The sequence below is a fragment of the Lepidochelys kempii genome, chromosome 5, assembly GCF_965140265.1.
Source record: "Lepidochelys kempii isolate rLepKem1 chromosome 5, rLepKem1.hap2, whole genome shotgun sequence".
Lineage (NCBI taxonomy): Eukaryota > Metazoa > Chordata > Testudines > Cheloniidae > Lepidochelys > Lepidochelys kempii.
The window spans coordinates 83,680,508-83,695,713 of record NC_133260.1 but is presented as its reverse complement, the minus strand read 5'-3'; the positions used below and the strand labels follow the sequence as shown (position 1 = coordinate 83,695,713).

At 47.8% G+C, this 15,206-nt stretch overlaps 2 protein-coding genes across 2 annotated transcripts; both read left to right on the top strand.

The window, feature by feature from the left end:
* The first annotated feature begins 4,432 nt into the window (after positions 1–4,432).
* On the top strand, positions 4,433–6,118 carry LOC140911945 (uncharacterized). Its single transcript, XM_073346107.1, has 2 exons — positions 4,433–4,988; positions 5,577–6,118. Exons 1-2 carry the CDS (start codon positions 4,433–4,435, stop codon positions 6,116–6,118), a joined length of 1,098 nt encoding a protein of 365 aa, XP_073202208.1.
* A 3,185-nt stretch (positions 6,119–9,303) lies between these two features.
* Positions 9,304–14,688, top strand: HINT1 (histidine triad nucleotide binding protein 1). Its single transcript, XM_073344877.1, has 3 exons — positions 9,304–9,462; positions 11,413–11,517; positions 14,363–14,688. The coding sequence occupies exons 1-3, from the start codon at positions 9,352–9,354 to the stop codon at positions 14,525–14,527; spliced, it is 381 nt and encodes a 126-aa protein (XP_073200978.1). The 5' UTR covers positions 9,304–9,351; the 3' UTR covers positions 14,528–14,688.
* The last annotated feature ends 518 nt before the right edge of the window (positions 14,689–15,206 follow it).

Sequence of the window (15,206 nt, the reverse complement as noted above, 5' to 3'; positions counted from 1 at the left end):
CTTCCCTGTATGTGTATATATATCTATATCTTCTTACTATATGTTCTGTTCTATGCATCTGATGAAGAGGGTTGTAGCCCATGAAAGCTTATGCTCAAATAAATTTGTTAGTCTCCAAGGTGCCACAAGTACTCCTGTTCTTTTTGCAGATACAAACTAACACGTCTGTTACTCTGCAACCCGTGAATTTTTGAAATTCCTCTTCCTGTTTGCTCGACATGCACAGTTCACACAGCAACTTCCCAGCTGACTATGCCGGCTTTCCACAGTAGACGCGCTCCTGCATGGAGCGCACCAGAGCTGTTTAATCTGCTGAGTCTGGGGAGAGGAGGCTGTGCAATCACAGCTTTGCACCAGCCATAGGAATTTTTATACTTATGGGCTGATTGCTAATGGCATGCAGGAGAAGGGGCACAAAAGGGACATGCAACAGTGTTGTGATAAAATCAAAGAGCTGAGGCAGGCATGCCAGAAGACAAGGGAGGCCAACCGTTGCTCTGATGTGGCACCAAAGGAGGAGCTGCATGCCATCCTCGGCAGATGCCAGCGACCCCACTTCCACTGCCAAGAGCCCCATGGATACTTCGGGGGGACTGGAGGCAGGAGCCAGTGGACTCAACCCTGATAAGGAAGTGGTGAATGAAGAGGTGGAGTTGGAGGATGATGTGGAGCACACAGCAAGGTTGTCTGGTGTTGAGGTGAGTCAGGATCTCTTTTTTCCACTCTGGAGGAGTCTAGCTAGTCCCAGCTCTGGCACACAGGATTCCGGAGAGGGGAGCTCCGGTAAGTGCTCATTTTGCTTTGATACTGCCCGGTGAGAGGAAACTGAGCTTTCATGTACTTTGTTATATGGTAGAGGAGAGATAAGGGACAGAAATTAACAACAGAGTCTGTCCATCTACACAGTGGGGCCATGGCAGAAAAGTTTGTTAATGTACATGGGGATGTCTCGGAATCCCCCATAGTGATCTCTAGGAAACATTGCAGTAGGTATTCTGCAATCTTCTGCTGAAGGTTCCGTGGGAGAGCTGCCTGTTTCTCCCCCTGCTGTAGGAAACTTTGCTGCGTCATCCGGCAATTATTTCTGGAGGGACCAGAGCAGCACACAGGTGAGCAGCATATGGAGCCAGTCTGAAGCCACACGCATGTAGGAGATGCTCCCTTGCATGCTGGATTACCCTTAGTAGTGAGATATTGGGTTCTATTACCCTAGCCAGTGGAAAAGGGTACCAATATTCACAATAGGCTCCCTAGCGGGTTATTAACTCCCCCTCACAAACTACTCATTGTCCCTTCCTGCCCTTTCCCTCTTGCCCACCACCTCCTTCCCTGTGAACTCACCATAATTAGGTCTCACGACAACCTGGTACTAGCCAAGGGACAGTGAGAAAGAGGTGTGTATAACTTTTGTGATTCACAGCAGTGAGCACACTCACTGTTTCTATTAATTGTTTCTTTGCCTTCTGCAGATGTGCCCTTGAGAATGCATTCCTCCACAGTGGCGGAGTGCCTCTATCAGATAAGGTGGCGACCAAGGAGAAGTAAGCAGGGCCATCCTTACCCATACACAAAGTACACAGCTGCGTAGGGCACCAGGAAATTTGGGGCATCAAATTTCCTGGTGCCCTGCGCTGCTGCATGCTGCTCCAGCCCCTGCTCCAACTCTTCCCCATGGCCCCCACCCTTGCTCCGCCCTGCCTCTTCTCACCCGCCCCCACTTCCCTGAGCTCTGCAGCAGGGCCAGGGTGGTTCCCCCCTGCCTCCCAAGCCAGCCTGCCCCCGAGGCCTGGGGCCAGCCCCACCACTGCCCCACCCCCACCCCCCCTGCAGAGGCCTGGGGTCCCACACATACACACCCCATGTGGGGGCTGCGTAGGGCTCCAGAATAGCTAGGGATGGCCCTGGGAGTAAGGCTGTTTCGCGAGGTGCTGCAGTCAACAGATGCAGTACAGAGCGAAACAAGAGTGTGAAGGGAATTAATTAAGGGAAGTGTGAATTAATAAAAGACTGAGGCTGGATAGCCAGGAAAGGACAGAGGGGAAGGAGTGGATGATAAAGCTCTTGAGGACCAGAGATATTGAAGTCCCTCATTAGCCTGCATTTGCAGCAATCTGTGTCAGACTTCGCCTCCAGTCACTACAGAACTGCAGTCCATGCTCTCCCCAAATTCCCCCAGGGCATTCCTTGTGTATACCTGGTCCTCACAGTACCCCGTGTGCTCCACTCCTGGGGACTGGTTTCCCAATGAAAGTTGGAGTTACACCCAGCTGTGAGAGCCCTAACCGCAAGACTGTTCTTCTTTGTCATGCCCCTCGTTTGACCAAGTTTGTGTTTGATCCTGTTATTAAACTTGAGTCTTTGAAATAAAATGAGTCTTAATTTGTGAAATACATACATATATCGCTCAGTCTTAACACTGAGACACATTGGCTGTAGGTAGGACTATTTGCTCCTTACAGTTAACACTCAAGAAGCAAGTACTTCATGGCAGAAACTAAATATTGCCTGGCTGAATGCACCAAATACAGACATTACTGGGAATCATTGTCAAAATGCTCCTTCAAAGCCTCCCTGATTCATATAGCCTTCCACTGTGCCCCTCTAATTGCCCTTGTATCTGGCTGCTTAAAATCAGCAACCAGACGGTCAGCTTCAGCACCATCAGCGGCCCACCCCTGGGGAAAACTTTTCCCCTTTCGATTAGCAAATATTATGGAGAGTACAGCAGGCTGCAATGGCCATTGGAATATTTTCCTCATTGAAGTCTAACTGGCCAAAAAGACAGCGCCAGAGACCTTTTAATTAGCCAAAGGCACATTCGACCATCGTTCAGTACCTGCTAAGCCTGTTGTTGAAGCGCTCTTTGCTGCTGACTTGGTTTCTGGTGTAAGGCTTCATGAGCCCTGGGAGTAAGGGGTTTGCGGGGTCTCCAAGGTCCCTATGGGCATTTTCACATCCCCCATTGGAAACTTCTGGTCTGGAAAGAAAGTCTGAGCGTTCAACTTTCTATACAGTCCAGTGTTCTGAAAAATGCATGCATTATGCACCTTCCCTGACCACCCTGCACTGATGCCAGTGAAATGGCCCTGGTGATCCACCAGCGACTGCTAGACCATGGGCAAGTAGCCCTTTGAGTTGATGTACTCCATTGCAAGATGGTTGGGGGCCAAAACTGGGGTATGTGTTCCATCTGTCATCCTGCCACAGTTAGGGAATCCCATTGCCTCAAAGCCATCAATTATTTCCTGCACATTACTGAGAATGACAGTCCTTTGTAGCAGGACCTGCACACTTGCATCACTGCAGACCCCATAGTGGACTTTCGAACTGCACACTGATTCACGACTGACCAGTAGCAGTCTGGAGTTGCCAGACTCACTTTTCCACAGTGAGGGCAGCTCTCATTCTGGTGTCCTTATGCCGCAATGCTGGGGCAAGCTCCACACACAGTTCCAGGAAGGTGGATTTGTGCATCCGAAAGTTCTGCAGCCACTGCTTGTCATCCCATACATGCATCATGATGCAATCCCACCACTCAGTGCTTGTTTCCCGAACCCAGTACCGATGCTCCACCATGGCAAGCTGTTCTGTGAATGTCAGCAGCAATCTTGAATTATTTGTTTCTATGGCAGAAAGCAGGGCAGGCATAACCGATACACTCTCTGTTTCACAGCTCATGTAATACTGCAGGACCAGCTGCATTGTGTTCATCACGCTCATCACCAGAATGATCAGCAGCTCAGGATCCATGTTGTCAGGCAGAGATGGCAGGTGCATAGTTTACAAGGGCTGTTGAAAAATGGAGCAAATGAAGTATGAAGCCCAGGGAATGATGGGATGGAAAGAACTGCATCATGGGACAGCAAGCACTTCCCCATGATTCACTGCAATCCATTCTCGGAAGTCCCAGTGGCCCAGGGTGACAGAGGGTGGTGAGTTGCACAGTGATAGCTACACACGGTGCAACGTTCTCTCTGCCGATGCAATGACTGTGGACGCGCTCAGTGGACACAAGGAGCATTGTGTGAATGTGCTCCACTGATGTTACTAAGCCCTGGTCTACACTAGGACTTTAGGTCGAATTTAGCAACGTTAAATCGATTTAAACCTGCACCCGTCCACACAGTGAAGCCCTTTATTTCGACTTAAAGGGCTCTTAAAATCGATTTCCTTACTCCACCCCTGACAAGTGGATTAGCGCTTAAATCGACGTTCCCGGCTCGAATTTGGGGTACTGTGGACACAATTCGATGGTATTGGCCTCCGGGAGCTATCCCAGAGTGCTCCATTCTGACCGCTCTGGACAGCACTCTCAACTCAGATGCACTGGCCAGGTAGACAGGAAAAGAACCGCGAACTTTTGAATCTCATTTCCTGTTTGGCCAGCGTGGCAAGCTGCAGGTGAGTGCACAGCTCATCAGCAGAGGTGACCATGATGGAGTCCCAGAATCACAAAAGAGCTCCAGCATGGACCAAACGGGAGGTACGGGATCTGATCACTGTTTGGGGAGAGGAATCCGTGCTATCAGAACTCCATTCCCGGTTTCAAAATGCCAAAACATTTGTCAAAATCTCCCAGGGCATGAAGGACAGAGGCCATAACAGGGACCTGAAGCAGTGCCGCGTGAAACTTAAGGAGCTGAGGCAAGCCTACCAGAAAACCAGAGAGGCAAATGGCCGCTCCGGGTCAGAGCCCCAAACATGCCGCTTCTATGATGAGCTGCATGCCATTTTAGGGGGTTCAGCCACCACTACCCCAGCCGTGTTGTTTGACTCCTTCAATGGAGATGGAGGCAATACGGAAGCAGGTTTTGGGGACGAAGAAGATGATGATGATGAGGAGGTTGTAGATAGCTCACAGCAAGCAAGCGGAGAAACCGGTTTTCCCGACAGCCAGGAACTGTTTCTCACCCTAGACCTGGAGCCAGTACCCCCCGAACCCACCCAAGGCTGCCTCCTGGACCCAGCAGGCGGAGAAGGGACCTCTGGTGAGTGTACCTTTTAAAATACTATACATGGTTTAAAAGCAAGCATGTGAAAGGATTACTTTGCCCTGGCATTTGCGGGTCTCCTAGATGTAGTCCTAAAGCCTTTGCAAAAGGTTTCTGGGGAGGGCAGCCTTATTTCGTCCTTCATGGTAGGACACTTTACCACTCCAGGCCAGTAACACGTACTCGGGAATCACTGTAGAACAAAGCATTGCAGTGTATGTTTGCTGGCATTCAACCAAAATCCGTTCTTTATCTCTCTGTGTTATCCTCAGGAGAGTGAGATATAATTCATGGTCACCTGGTTGAAATAGAGTGCTTTTCTTCAGGGGACACTCAGAGGTGCCCGTTCCTGCTGGGCTGTTTGCCTGTGGCTGAACAGAAATGTTCCCTGCTGTTAGCCACAGGGAGGGGGGAAGATTGAGGGGGTAGTCACGCGGTGGGAGGAGGCAAAATGCGACCTTGTAACGAAAGCACATGTGCTATGTATGTAATGTTAACAGCAAGGTTTACCCTGAAAGAGTGTAGCGACTGTTTTATAAAATGTGTCTTTTTAAATACCGCTGTCCCTTTTTTTTTCTCCACCAGCTGCATGTGTTTCAATGATCACAGGATCTTCTCCTTCCCAGAGGCTAGTGAAGCTTAGAAAGAAAAAAAAACGCACTCGCGATGAAATGTTCTCCGAGCTCATGCTGTCCTCCCACACTGACAGAGCACAGACGAATGCGTGGAGGCAAATAATGTCAGAGTGCAGGAAAGCACAAAATGACCGGGAGGAGAGGTGGAGGGCTGAAGAGAGTAAGTGGCGGGCTGAAGAGAGTAAGTGGCGGGCTGAAGACAGGGCTGAAGCTCAAATGTGGCGGCAGCGTGATGAGAGGAGGCAGGATTCAATGCTGAGGCTGCTGCAGGACCAAACCAGAATGCTCCAGTGTATGGTTGAGCTGCAGCAAAAGCAGCTGGAGCACAGACTGCCACTGCTGCCCCTCTGTAACCAACCGCCCTCCTCCCCAAGTTCCATAGCCTCCACACCCAGACGCCCAAGAACGCGGTGTGGGGGCCTCCGGCCAACCAGCCACTCCACCACAGAAGATTGCCCAAAAAAAAGAAGGCTGTCATTCAATAAATTTTAAAGTTGTAAACTTTTAAGGTGCTGTGCTTAAAGTGCTGTGTGGCATTTTCCTTCCCTCCTCCACCACCCCTCCTGGGATACCTTGGTAGTCATCTCCCTATTTGTGTGATGAATGAATAACGAATGCATGACTGTGAAGCAGCAATGACTTTATTGCCTCTGCAAGCGGTGATTAAAGGGAGGAGGGGAGGGTGGTTAGCTTACAGGGAAGTAGAGTGAACCAAGGGGCGGGGGGTTTCATCAAGGAGAAACAAACAGAACTTTCACACCGTAGCCTGGCCAGTCATGAAACTGGTTTTCAAAGCTTCTCTGATGCGTACCGCGCCCTCCTGTGCTCTTCTAACCGCCCTGGTGTCTGGCTGCGCGTAACCAGCAGCTAGGCGATTTGCCTCAGCCTCCCACCCCACCATAAACGTCTCCCCCTTACTCTCACAGATATTGTGGAGCACACAGCAAGCAGTAATAACAGTGGGAATATTGGTTTCGCTGAGGTCTAAGCGAGTCAGTAAACTGCGCCAGCGCGCCTTTAAACGTCCAAATGCACATTCTACCACCATTCTGCACTTGCTCAGCCTGTAGTTGAACAGCTCCTGACTACTGTCCAGGCTGCCTGTGTACGGCTTCATGAGCCATGGCATTAAGGGGTAGGCTGGGTCCCCAAGGATACATATAGGCATTTCAACATCCCCAGTGGTTATTTTCTTGTCTGGGAATAAAGTCCCTTCCTGCAGCTTTTGAAACAGACCAGAGTTCCTGAAGATGCGAGCATCATGCACCTTTCCCGGCCATCCCACGTTGATGTTGGTGAAACGTCCCTTGTGATCCACCAGAGCTTGCAGCACTATCGAAAAGTACCCCTTGCGGTTTATGTACTCGGCGGCTTGGTGCTCCGGTGCCAAGATAGGGATATGGGTTCCGTCTATGGCCCCACCACAGTTAGGGAATCCCATTGCAGCAAAGCCATCCACTATGACCTGCACATTTCCCAGGGTCACTACCCTTGATATCAGCAGATCTTTGATTGCGTGAGGTACTTGCATAACAGCAGCCCCCACAGTAGATTTGCCCACTCCAAATTGATTCCCAACTGACCGGTAGCTGTCTGGCGTTGCAAGCTTCCACAGGGCTATCGCCACTCGCTTCTCAGCTGTGAGGGCTGCTCTCATCCTGGTATTCATGCGCTTCAGGGCAGGGGAAAGCAAGTCACAAAGTTCCATGAAAGTGCCCTTACGCATGCGAAAGTTTCGCAGCCACTGGGAATTGTCCCAGACCTGCAACACTATGCGGTCCCACCAGTCTGTGCTTGTTTCCCGAGCCCAGAATCGGCGTTCCACAGCGTGAACCTGCCCCATTAGCACCATGATGCATGCATTGTCAGGGCCCATGCTTTCAGAGAAATCTGTGTCCATGTCCTGATCACTCACGGGACCGCGCTGACGTCGCCTCCTCGCCCGGTATCGCGTTGCCATGTTCTGGTGCTGCATATACTGCTAGATAATGTGTGTGGTGGTTGATGTGCTCCTAATTGCCAAAATGAGCTCAGCGGCCTCCATGCTTGCCTTGGTATGGCGTCCGCACAGAAAAAAGGCGCGGAACGATTGTCTGCCCTTGCTCTGACGGAGGGAGGGGCGACTGACGACACGGCTTACAGGGTTGGCTTCAGGGAGCTAAAATCAACAAAGGGTGTGCCTGTACATCAAGGAGTATTTCAGGCAGGACTGCACGGAGGGTTCCAATAAGAAATGGTGCACCTAAGTTATCGTTGTTATTGGAACAAGGAGGTTAGCCTGGCCTCTGATTGATACATGGCTAGATTTACCTCGCTGCACCTTCTCTGTGAGTGACTACAGTGTGATCTAGACAGGGGAGGAGGCAAATGAGTACAAAACAAATCTGGTCTATTTCTTGTTCTGACCCACTCCATCTATCTTTTACATCTTTGGCTGGCAGCAGACGGTGCAGAAGGACTGCATGCCATCCACATCTCATGGCTGCTTGGCAGAAGATGGTACAGTACGACTGCTAGCCATCCTCATCTCTTGCCTGCCTGGCATAAGATGGTACAATACGACTGCTAGCAATCCTCATCTCTTGCCTGCCTGGCAGAAGATGGTACAGTACGACTGCTAGCAGTCCATATCGCCTGCCCGCTCACCATAAGACGGTTCAATAGGACTGCAGGACTAAAGAGAATGACCTGGTCAAGTCACTCCAAATTTAGTCCCTGCGCCCATGTCTGCCCAGGCGCTCCCAGCCGACGTGGCCAGGAGCACCTCGGACACAACGAGGACGACTACCAATCGTATTGCACCGTCTGCTGCCAGAAGGCAATGGGTTGCTGCTACTGTGCAGCAAAGCCGTACCGCGTCTGCCAGCACCCAGGAGACATAGGGTGACGGTTACCTGACCTGGCTCCATTCTTGCCGTGGTATGGCGTCTGCACAGGTAACTCAGGAAAAAAGGCGCGAAATGATTGTCTGCCCTTGCTTTCACGGGGGGAGGGAGGGAACGGGGGCCTGACCCAGAACCACCCAGAACCACCCGCGACAATGTTTTAGCCCCATCAGGCATTGGGATATCAACCCAGAATTCCAATGGGCAGCGGAGACTGCGGGAACTGTGGGATAGCTACCCACAGTGCAACGCTCCGGAAGTCGACGCTTGACTCGGTACTGTGGAAGCGCTCCACCGAGTTAATGCACTTAATGCACTTAGAGCATTTTCTGTGGGGACACACACACTCGAATATATAAAACCGATTTCTAAAAAAACGACTTCTATAAATTCGACCTAATTTCGTAGTGTAGACATACCCTAAAACAACTTATGATCATTGACAAAACTTAAGTCGACTTAACTCTGTAGCGTATACATGGCCTAACTCTGCTCAGAACAGGCAGAACTGGTGTGAGTCTGCTTAGCAAGGGAAAGTGTGCACAGAGGATGGACATATTTCACAGTTATGGACATGCAGGGAAGTTTTGGGGTCAGTGGAGTAAATGTCTACAGGACCAGCCCCTACATTGGGGGCCGATTTCACCGGACGACGTTTCACAGCAATGACAGAGCCCAGCAGCACGGCAAGAAGCACTCTGCTGCCCCTTTAACTCCGTGCCCAGCAGGGCGGGGTCAGGGTGATGGGCAGGCGAGAGCACCAATGCCGTGGGCTGAGGCCGGCGGGGCCGTCGCAGCGGGGCGGCAGACTCTACACGCAGGGGGCGGCAGCCGGCAGCGATGGCCGACGAGATCCGGAAGGCGCAGGCCGCCCGGCCCGGCGGGGAAACCATCTTCGGGAAGATCATCCGCAAGGAGATCCCGGCCAAAATCATCTTCGAGGACGAGCGGGTGGGGGCTGGCGGCGCGGCGGCTGCGGCGGGCTCCCGGGCGGCGCGCTTGCCTGTGGCGGGGAGGCGGGCGGGCGGGGAGGCGGCTGCCGCGGCGTGTCCTCCTCCGGCAGCAGCTGCCCGGGGCGAGGTGGGGCGCCCGGCGTTGCAGGCTGGGGTGCGGGGTTGTGGCCCCCGCCCGGAGGCGGGGGGTCCATGTGCTGCTCCCGGGGCGGGTGCCGTGGCTGACCGTGCAGGGCTCGCTGCGGGCAGAGAGAAGACGCGGGCTAGCGGCGCGAAATGCACAATTGGCTCTGTCACCCCGGGGCTCGCTGTCCCGAAGGGCAAAGTCTTCGGCTCCCCAGCTGGGGGCAGTGGGCTTAAAACTGCTGCGTCTCCCCGATCTGGTTGCGGCGGTGTTGCTATGCTGACTAGCAGCCGGGCCTTTTGTCATAGACCTTTGTGGGGAAAGGGAAACCTTGGTTTTGATCCCAGCCCTCCAAGTTCCACGGCTTCCCTGTTGGTGCAGCGCAGCGGTGCTGCCAAACCCTGGATAGCTTATTTTTGGCCACCACGGCCCCCTCTCCAAAGCATAAATAGAGAAGTGTAGCGGGCCTTCTGAAACAAAAAAAATCTCTGGACCTTAATGGATTCTGGGTGGTGCAAGTAGTGCACTAAATATTTGCATCTGTTCTCTGGATCTTATGTGATCCAGCCATTTACCCCCCGCGGATGGCATTACTTAGCTATTAAAGAATAACTTTAGCTGCTCCTTCTTTAGCAAAACACAAAAACAACAACAACAAAAAACAACCCAACAGTGCATCCTGGCATGGTAGTACTGCCAACACTTGGATCCAACACCTGGATTCAGCCTGTATTGGGCTTCAAAGATCTAAATTCTGTTTAAATAGAGAACATGTTTAACCACTCTTGCATTTTAAAAATCAAGACATAGGTGTGTCTGTCTGCAGCAGCATTGCATGAACTCTGATCTGGCATCTGGATCATACCATATTTTGGCCACAAACTCAGAATTTGTATGAGTAGAAGAGGCAGCCATCCTGCTATGAGAAAGCTATCAAAATCCTAATCTGGCACTGGTACTGTTGGATTTGGCTAATTTTTAATGGCATGCCTCTTATTTTGATTCCTAAAGTTAGGAAAAGTTGCATATTTACTAGTGCATCATAATAATCCAGTTCTTTTATCTAGCAGTTTGAATCTGACTGGATCCACCTGGGGTTGACTAAACATTGAAATCATTGCAAGCTGTGGTTGCTCTTTGCTTGTGAAAATCAGGTCCCATATAAATGCAATGCAGAAGATGGGTTCTTATTGAAAAATCTACCATTTGTGTGACCCATATAGCTAATGACAGTTGAAGAGCCAGTATCTTAATAGGTCAGGATAATATCACAGCTGTGGAGGGGAAATTTTATTCTAGAACACTAAATGGTTTTGAAGTAGTCTCTAAAGCAGTTTCTGTGTTGCTGCTTTGCAGCCAAGATGTGTATACAGGTGTATTTATTTCCCTTTGTCTACGTGAAAGTTTTAAGAAACTTTGCCTCTAATCATGGTAAACTGTAGAGGATATATTGCTGGAATCCATATAGTTTATTGCCTGAAAAGTTGCTTTTTGTTATTTAGAATGCTGTATAAATAGTTGTTAAGTAATTCCTGAAAATAAACCAACCAGTGTTCTTTGTTCGTACTAAAAACTGTTCTTTGTAGGCCTCTGTATGTGGGCGTTCTGTGTTAATTTGAGTTAAGGTTTTCCTCTTATTGCTAACTACCTTTTAAGGGATATCAAGTAACCAGGGCTAATTTTGGAAAGTTATTGAAGTTACCATCTCAACTTCAGTATATACTGGTAGGGATGTGGGTAGTAATGAGATGTTCAGATTTATATATGGGGCTTATTTTCATCTAAAAAGTTAGTGCTTCAGCTCTTAATAATTTCTTTCTCTAGTGCCTTGCGTTCCATGACATTTCACCTCAAGCTCCAACGCATTTCCTAGTGGTTCCTAAGAAGCCAATTGTCCAGTTATCTGAAGCAGAAGATTCAGATGAATCTGTAAGTATTGTGAAAATGTATTACATTACATTACTACGTAGAATCATGGACTTTAAGGTCAGAAGGGACCATTATGATCATCTAGTCCGACCTCCTGCACAACGTGGGCCACAGAATCTCACCCACCCACTCCTATAACAAACCTCTAACCTATGTCTGAGCTACTGAAGTCCTCAAATCGTGGTTTACAGACTTCAAGGTGCAGAGAATCCTCCAGCAAGTGACCCGTGCCCCACACTGCAGGGGAAGGCAAAAAACCCGCAGGGCCTCTGCCAATATGCCCTGGAGGAAAATTCCTTCCCAACCCCAAATATGGCGATCAGCTAAACCTTGAGCATGGGGCAAGACTCACCAGCCAGTCACCCAGAAAAGAATTCTCTGTAGTAACTCCGATTCCACCCCATCTAACATCCCATCACAGGCCATTGGGCATATCTACTGCTAATAGTTGAAGATCAATTAAATGCCAAAATTAGGCTATGCCATCATATCATCCCTTCCATAAACTTATCAAGCTTAGTCTTGAAGCCAGATGTCTTTTTCCCGCACTGCTTTCCTTGGAAGGCTGTTCCAGAACTTCACTCCTCTGATGGGAAGAAACCTTTGTCTAATTTCAAGTCTAAACTTCCTGATGGCCAGTTTATATCCACTTGTTCTTGTGTCCACATTGGTACTGAGCTTAAGTAATTCTTCTCCCTCCATGGTGTTTATCCCTCTGATATATTTATAGAGAGCAATCATATCTCCCTTCAGCCTTCTTTTGGTTAGGCTAAACAAGCCAAGCTCTTTGAGTCTCCTCTCAGAAGACAGGTTTTCCATTCCTTGGATCATCCTAGTAGCCCTTCTCTGTACCTGTTCCAGTTTGAATTCATCCTTCTTAAACATGGGAGACCAGAACTGCACACAGTATTCCAGGTGAGGTCTCACCACTGCCTTGTATAACAGTACTAACACCTCCTTATCTCTACTGGAAATACCTCGCCTGATGCATCCCAAGACCGCATTAGCTTTTTTCACGGCCGTATCACATTGGCGGCTTATAGTCATCCTGTGATCAACCAATATTCTGAGGTCCTTCTCCTCTGTAAATTCTGTCTACATTGAATCTACCATTATAACATCTGAAAACTATTAGTTCTTTAGGGCAGGAATCTTGTTTTATTTTCTGGCTGAAAGGTGCAATGCATGCCTATGGTGCTTTAACTCCAAGTTTAAATGTCATTACAACATAGCTTTAAAACAAAAGCTCTGAAAGTTACAATATAAAATGACCAAAACACATTCACAAGATGCAGCGGCATTCTTAATAATTCATTAGCTACTCTGAGACCACCTGACCTAGGACTATGACAGGGTACCATCCTTTAAAACATTCACTGGCAAATGTACCCTGTAATTAGTTCTGTCACACGCTTTGTTGAGTAAGTTATTACAATGTTGAGCTGGTGGAAGTTGGTACAAGTCTGCCAAAAAATAAAAATAAAAAACAAAACCTTGGAAGGGAAATATGTGCAAAGAAAGGAGAGACAGTAGAGGAACATTATCAGCTTTGCATTGGCATCAGGTGTAACTTTCCATTCTGAATCATTGGTCACTCAGCTAGAGAAATGCCTTCTCAGAATTTGTCTCCTGGTGGCCCATTAGAGTAGAATCATAGAAGTGTAGGACTGGAAGGGACCTTGATAGATCATCTAGTCTAGTCCCTTGCACTCAGGCAGAATTAAGCATTATCAGGATCATTCCAACAGGTGTTTGTCTAACCTGTTCTTAAAAACCTCCAATGATAGTGATTCCACAGCCTCCCTAGATCATTTGTTCTAGTGCTTGTGATAAAACAGCTTGATTGTTAATGCTTAAAGTGGTGTATTGGGGGAGGAGTGACTTTACTTCAAAATGAAAGAAATCCAAAGAAATGGAAGTCCAAATGTGAAATTGTTCAGGTGAACCATGAAAGTGCTGTGTATTTAGGATTAGGAAGTTAACCGACACTTGATCAGAATGTTTTTTGTTCTTGACTCGCACTCTCACTATAAAGAGCTACAGGCTGTTTCGCCTTTTCTGGAACCATGGCTCAGCACTACGTTTTGTAGCTTTCCGTGGTCATAGATTGTAGTCTCATTAGGGCAGTAACTTTTCTTTTTTTTAAACTTTAGTAGTTGCTAGAATGCCAGCTCTTTGGTGCATGGGCTTTCTCCTTTTTAGGAATTTGAACAGCGTCTATTGTATCTTGGCTGCTATTGCAGTACAAATAACTAGTAGTCAATGAAAAATATTATGTAGCTTTAGAAATGTACATTTCTAGTACAGAAATATTGCTTTTGTTTTGAAATATATTCTAATGTTCATCCTTCTGTTCTACACTAGATGATTCTTGTTCTAGTATGGAAAATAATGTGTTAGGGTTGGCAAGAGGTGCCTAAAATCATGAGAACTAGAAGGTCTCAGCTCTCTTGAAAATCAGGCCCCAAGTCTTTGTGAACATATACTAGATAAGTCAACTTTTTTTTTTTTAATTGGATTTTTCTTCATTGCCTAAAGAATGAAAGGGGCCTAATCCTTAGAGGTGCTGGCCGCCTGTGACTTCCATTCGCTGGAACTTGCCTCTAATCCCCTCCCCGCCCCCTTGCCCCCCCCTTTTTAAAAAAAGACCTTTTATAAATCAGATTCTTGATCTTATATGCAATTTCATTTCACTGTAGTTTTTAAAATTTTCTTGGAGAATTTTTTTTAACAGTTATTCCACATAACTGATAAACTGATTGTTCTTCAAATTACTCATAATTGTTTTTGTGGTTGATTTTTCTGTCTCTCTCTCTCTCTCTCTCTTCCCTTTTAATCCTTTCAGCTTCTTGGACATCTAATGATTATTGGCAAGAAGTGTGCTGCTGAATTGGGCTTGACCAAGGGATACCGAATGGTCGTGAATGAAGGGCCAGATGGTGGGCAGTCTGTCTATCATGTACATCTCCATGTTCTTGGTGGACGTCAGTTGGGCTGGCCTCCTGGCTAAGTTGCAGCAAGAATCACCATTCTGTGTGAAAATGATCCCTGCATCGATTTAATACATTGCCCAAGAATCCAACTACTGTTAACATGTTCAATCACCTTTTTCTGTAAAGGGCAATACAAGTTTTCGACAATGCTCACACAATAAAGTTATAGCACATAGCATCATCTGTTTTTTTTTCTTGCTGTTTTTGCTTACAAAACTGTTTCCATCATTGTCTTTCCTGAATGTGAATGTGTAGTATTGCTTAAACTACATTCAGTAACTTGCTTCACTGAATGTGGCAAACTCAATGATAAGGGGGGGAATATGAAGAAAGATTTGTTTAGCTCATCCAGTTTTTCATATCTCATGAAGAGCCTACCTCTTCACAGTTTTCTGAACACTGTAGGAACAGTACATGCAGGCAGGGCAGTAAACACACATGCACTAAAACTGAGAAATGTCTAAATGATGTATATGAGGTTAAGATACTATGGGTGTGACAAGTTAGTAAGATTATAGGTGTGGCACCACCTATGTCTAACCTGGGTGGTGAGGGTGTGTATGTATGTGGTGGTTTTTTACTAATGGCCCCTGCTCTGTCTCCCTGCAAGCTTTTCTGGTGAAAAACAACAAAGTAGAAAGGGAGAAAAATAGGGAAATAAAACAAAGCAATAAATTGTCATTGTTGTTTTTTCCA